General features: G+C 31.4%; 1 protein-coding gene across 1 annotated transcript in view; it reads left to right on the forward strand.

The window, feature by feature from the left end:
* COL11A1 (collagen type XI alpha 1 chain) overlaps positions 1-6,369 on the forward strand; it is a 182,360-nt gene that overhangs the window by 160,181 nt on the left and 15,810 nt on the right. Inside the window, exons 55-57 of the mRNA XM_011368217.2 lie at positions 2,234-2,287; positions 2,413-2,520; positions 3,024-3,077. Coding sequence (XP_011366519.1) covers positions 2,234-2,287; positions 2,413-2,520; positions 3,024-3,077 — 216 coding nt within the window. The remainder of the gene's footprint in view (positions 1-2,233; positions 2,288-2,412; positions 2,521-3,023; positions 3,078-6,369) is intronic.

A 6,369-nucleotide genomic window follows, 5' to 3' on the forward strand; every position in this document is an offset into this window, starting at 1 on the left:
GAAAGTCATCTTCTTGCCTCATCTTCTTCTCACCATCTCCATTACTCTCTCCAACCTCCAACCTCAATCTCAGTTCATGCTTTTGAGCATAATTCATTGCAAAAATTGAAGTAAACAAATGGAAACCAAGAGAGTCTGGGAAAAATGAATGCAATTTCTTAGAGATCATTGTCTTTTTATAACTTTACTGTGTCTGAACTTGTGCAGAAAATTTCAGCAGCAAATTTAATTAATGATTCTTAAGTAATAATTATGATTTAATTAGTGAAAATGAAATAACTATTTTAAAATAAAATTGTAGATTATAGTCTTAGACTAAGTTTATTATGAATATATATTACGTAGCTCTGTAGGCTAAAAGCCCTCTTACTGTAGTGGGTTATCAAACCCAGTGCCCTACTTGTGTTGATTTGAAAGGTTTCTATAAAATGCCATAGTGAAGATATCAAGGACCCAGCATAATTATTAGAAATAAAATTTAAATATAATGGGTATTGTAATACCTTATTTCTAACTTGAAAACTGTTGCTTTCTTTGATACTTTGAATATTATGTTATGTAACAAATTATTTTCTACATTTTGCTACAAGTTTAGGAGTATCAAGTTTTATATTTCATGGATGACTATATAAATGTAAGAAGGAAATCTGAATATCAAAATTCAAGATCTGGTTACATATTACAGGATATACAATATATTTTTAGCCAACTTTAAATTTTCCACTTAAAAAATTTCAAACATGGAATTTATATTTTTCAGGTATTATAAACAGTATGTATGAAATAAGTAATTTGTTGACATGGTGTCTACAAGTGTATTTTGAAAATCTATTTTGTTTGACTTGATTCTTAGGTTGCCAACATGGTGCAAGGTATAGGTAAAATACTTTAATGCACAATAATAATATCGAATAATTTTAGTAATGAGAATAACAATAGCTAATATTTTCACAGTTTTTATGTCCCTGGCACTGTTATATGCCATTTACATTTATCAACTTATATTTATCATTTCCCGTGATGACTCTGAGAGATAGCTGCTATTATTATTCACATTTTACAGAGAAATAAACTGAAACACTGACAGGATGTGTGACTTGCCAAAGATCACAATGCGATATAGAGGCAGAGCCAGGATGTGGAGCCAGGCAGTCTGAGTCCAGGCTTTATGCTTTTTCGTACCAGATTTCATACCTGTATTTGATACTGCTACACTGGAAAGTTCCCCAAATGCTTTTAAATGTGCTATGTTATTTAAATTTAACAAGTCTATAGCAAGTTAATTTTTATTGAGAACATTTTCTGGATGAAAGCACTGAAGTTCAGAAATACTAATAATTTGTTAAAAGTCACATGGCTAATAAAAAAGAAAATAAGGTAAAGTGATACCTTACAAAGATAGAAATCTATCTATCATCTATCTATCTATCTATCATCTATCCAGCTGTCATCTATCTACCTATCCACACACACATACAAACATACACTCATGCAAGGAACAATGTGATGAATAGCTTTAAATAGATATATATAATAATTAGCACTTTTTCATAATAATTCCTGCACCTATACAAAAGTCATATGAACACTGGAATATCCTCTTACGCTTTTGGATGATGTATGAAGCATGAAAGATTTTTTTCTGCTTCTGCTCTAATACTAGGTTTCAAAAAGTGATACTATTTTTGAAACCTATGTCACTTATGTGAATTACATAGTTCCAGAAAATGAAAATACAATATCTGTTGACTGTCAAGATTTTAAATGTGCTTGCTAGTCAAATATAATCCCATAAGAAAGTATAACGTATGGATGTTCTAAGATTAAGGCAGGAGCAGTCTTAAAACATATAAAGATGGAGTAGAAATCTGACACCTTCAATTAATTTCTACTTACAAAACATAATAAATGATATCTAAGTATTTAACACACTAAGGGTGATTAAGTCATCAGCATTTCTTTAAAACTTTTATCTTTACTTTCTCCTCACAATGATATGACTATCTATATTCTATACAATCTGTACTTCATATATTTTTAATATTCTAACTGAAAGTTTGTACAGAAAGAAGGTTTTTAATTTTCTCATTGTGTTTTAAACTCAATAGTTCTAGAATAAATGCACAATTTATTAGGATCTGTTACAAATTAAACTGGAGTATTTGTAAATAAGTCCTCAGTTACATTACTTTCATATGCAATATATATTTTAAATGTTATTTTATATTTCTAGGGTCCTCCTGGAGCTGCGGGTGCAGAGGGAAGACAAGGTGAAAAAGGTGCTAAGGTAAAATATATTTTGTAGGTATTGTGTATGAGAAGCTCACGCATGTATCGCATATCTGTATTAATACTTTTAATGCAATGTCTTTCCTCATTATTAATGTGTGCATATACTGCATTTTATAACAGGGAGAAGCAGGTGCTGAGGGTCCTCCTGGAAAAACGGGCCCAGTCGGCCCTCAGGGACCTGCCGGAAAGCCTGGTCCAGAAGGCCTTCGGGGCATCCCTGGCCCTGTGGTGAGCATCTGTGCTTTACAAAAAAAAAAAAAAAGACGATTTGGAAAATAATGTTTATTTAAAAAAAAAAAATTATGGATGAAAATGTTTATTTCAGTATTATTTTATAAATTTAGTGTGGATGTTTTATGGGAATTCAGTAGATAGTATGTAATAATTAAAGTCTTAAAATATTTAAGTTATGTCATTTATTTAATAAGTTCATAGTGAAATTTTAACTTATAACATCAGAATAGAAAACCGAACCCTAAAATCTCAAAGATGTAAAATTTTATACATGAATCCATACATATGTATATGTGTGTGTATTTCTGTGCATATAGATGACTACACACAAAGTAAAAAGACTCAAAATTGCTTACAGCATTTGTAGATATTCTCCATGTTATGGAATCATAGGTGATATTTGCTTTCTTTCTTTCTGTGTTTCCAGAATTAAAAGAAAAAAAAAATACTATGCTTTCGTTAATTAAAAAAAAATTAATCATATTTATTTTCCATAGGGAGAACAAGGTCTCCCAGGAGCTGCAGGCCAAGATGGGCCACCTGGTCCTCTGGTGAGTGGCATCTTTTCTGTTGTTTAAAAAGAGAGAATTCCAGGAACAAAATTGTTTATTAGTGGAATTCCTACAATTTTATCTTATAAATTGGCTTATATTTTGTACAATATTCAAGGAGTTTATTGCTCAAACCTAAAAAGAGGAAAACAATCCTAAGTGATAGGTTATTTGGAAAATATGTCTCTTGATCAAAAGATCTTTCTTCCTTTGGATGAAAAAAATATTTCCACTCTGAATAAAATGCCACTAATGGCCTAGCCAGTTCTTTTCCAAATGTGGACAGTTCCCCCGAACTCATGCAATTGCACTTAGTTTCCTGGCATTCCATTTAAAAGAATAACGTTGGCACAGGTGTACAGCAATTCCTTCACCAAACAAATTGTTCTCTTTATGAGTCACACAGGCTGAAAGATAACACATTAAACCCCCATTAGTGAAGAGAGGTATAGTTATTACAGCAGCAAAGCTTTGTTACTACCATACAGTCCACGTGCAAACAACATCCTTGACAAACGCAATAAAGCATTCAGTTGACCAGTATAGTGTTCATAGATGAAGTTTGTTGTAGGAGCCAAGGCTATCCTCACTACAAAATTTTGGCAGAAAGTGAGAATCCAAGTCTCATCTTCAAAATTCTTGCTTACTAGGTGACAGATTCTATTTTATGTTAGAGATATTTGAACTTTATTGTCCGAAAATAGTTATGTAGAAAGGTATTAACCCAAATAGCAAATGAAACACACACCAATATGCAAATGTGATACGTATTGGTTTAAATAGTTAAGTTCCTCCATATGGTAACTTAAATTTTACAAAAATACTGCTTATCATGAATATTTTCATTATCTCAGAGATATATACATACTCAGAAAGCCATCAAAACTGGGATTCACAATCAGTTATTCAGGAGTAATTTTAGCCATTTCGTATAGTAAAAATGTTGCGAAAATTTCCTCTAACATACCAACTATTTCATAAGTGTTATTGAGATTATTTTTTTAACTTTCTCTGAAAAGTTAAAGATGACTTATTTTAGTAACTGGATAAAAGTTATCAAATTTTGAGTGACTTCAAGCAAGAGATTATCAAATCAGCACGTGACCCCATCAGCCCAGGAGCAGTGGCCCAGCTAAAACATGGTAGCTCCATGCCTGCACCACTATTTAGGGAATATTCTCCTTAAATATAGTAAACTCCTAACTGCAGAGACAGAGTTTGGAAAAAGAAAGTACTTTGCCTTAATGCCACTCTAAAATTTGCCAGAGACTTTTTTCTTGTTATTTCAGATTTTCCAATAAGTATTCTGACCTTTCTCCAGATGAAATAAAAAACATCGCACTGGAGATTTCCTTCGACTAACATTAAAAATAAAACCATCAGGCGTACCACCTGATTCCAGCTTGCAAAAGTGTATATTTCTGACTCTTAGGTAAACTTGAGTCTGCTGAGCGAGGAAGAGGCTGAACAACTCAAACCCTTTTAGGCAGAGTAAAATGAAAATCAGAATTGAGAAGCATTGGTGCCATTCCTTTCTCTGGCTGCTTGTTTTAAGTACATATTGTAGCTTTTTCATAGTGTCAAACAGTTTGATTATGATATCTAATTTTAATGAAAATAGCACTTGGTCTTCGTGAGGTGGGGATGGGTAGAGAAATCATCTTCAGGATGTCTTTTATGGCAATTTAACGATCTTTCGAACTCAACTAAGAGAGATTTATTTTAGTAGGCAATTAATTTTTGGTCACAGCAAGAACTAGTATATCATGCTTACTGGTTAAAGTTATTGACTCTCAAGCCACGCTCCCTTGTTTCAAAAACAAGCACTAAAACTAGCTTCCTGGATGACTTTGGGACATTTATTCAACTTATTCAATTTTGTTAAGCTTTAGGTTTCTCGTCTGTAAAATGAGAAGATTAATAGCATCTATTATGGGATGTTATGAAGTTTAAATGGGATGTTATGAAGTTTAAATGAATTTATTTTATTTTTAAAGAGATTAGCATGTGTTTTAGTTTTAAGCTTTTATTTTGCTTGGTTTTATATTCTTTCATTTTAAAAATCTACTTGTTCCAGTATTCATCTTTGGACAAGTTTACGTTAGTATTATCATACATTTCTTTTCTTCGCATACTGGTAAATAATCTGATAGATTTATTTTTCAAACCATAAATGCCTGAATAAATGGTAGGATGGGTTACTGCATTGCAGTTTGATTTTTTTAATGCTATATTTAAACTATCTGTAAACAAGGTTGATCTATGTAGCATTCCATAATGATTAAGCAGGTTTAAACGACAAAGCATTTGCTTTGCACCAAATTAAATATTATTTCTCAATATTACATTCTGAATAAAGTATAGGATCTGCAGTTTATTTAAACTTTAATACATTACAGTTTTGAGATTTATATCAAAGCAAATATTCTGTAAAGCATAATACGGCGGGGGAAAATATTCGATTGTGTATTCTAGACACTTAAGAATGTATTATCCCTGTTTTCTTTTTCGCTTTATTACTTATGAATTATGTATTTCCCTAGGGTTTTTCAATTTACAATATCCTAAAGGGGGAATAAAAAATATGTGTACTTGGAATAACATTTTTAAATGCAGAGTTAATATTTTCGATATGTTCTAGATTCATAGGGTTTTTCATAGCTGCTATTAATATCATAACTTTACCAATTTCTGTTTCCAACTGATGAAAATGATAAGAACCTGATTTTGCTTGGCAAATTCCTCTTAGATATAGTTTGTAATTTCATATGAGATTAGTAGCTTAGAGGAATTAATAATCATTTCCTCTAACTCCTTCATGAATAACATTTATAGAAACGATTTAAAATTCATTAGAAACACAAATAATGTCTAGTATATTTCTCATTAAGCCTGAGCAATTAGAATTCCTAGTATTCCTTCTATTTTTTTTTGCCATTTTAGTGCCTACTATTAGAATACGATGAGAAAGCTGATTAATAACTGTCTGTAGCTTATCAAAAATGAATAATAATTAACATTTACATTAGACTTCACTGTTATGCAATGCTCTTTGTAGCCTTTTTTTTCTTTCATTATCACAATACTATGACACAGTTATTATTATTAGAATACTTTTATAAATAAAGCTTGGAGATAATAATAGATCTACGATTACCCAACTAATGAGTGGGAGACTCGAGACTGAATGAAGCGGCGATTAAAGTATTGATGCCTAGCAAGCAGCATCCTTATCAGTTTACCCACTTAAAGCCAAATTTCTATAAAGTATGTAACATTTCTGAAAGAGTTT

This window comes from Pteropus vampyrus, unplaced genomic scaffold, assembly GCF_000151845.1.
Source record: "Pteropus vampyrus isolate Shadow unplaced genomic scaffold, Pvam_2.0 Scaffold6, whole genome shotgun sequence".
NCBI lineage: Eukaryota > Metazoa > Chordata > Mammalia > Chiroptera > Pteropodidae > Pteropus > Pteropus vampyrus.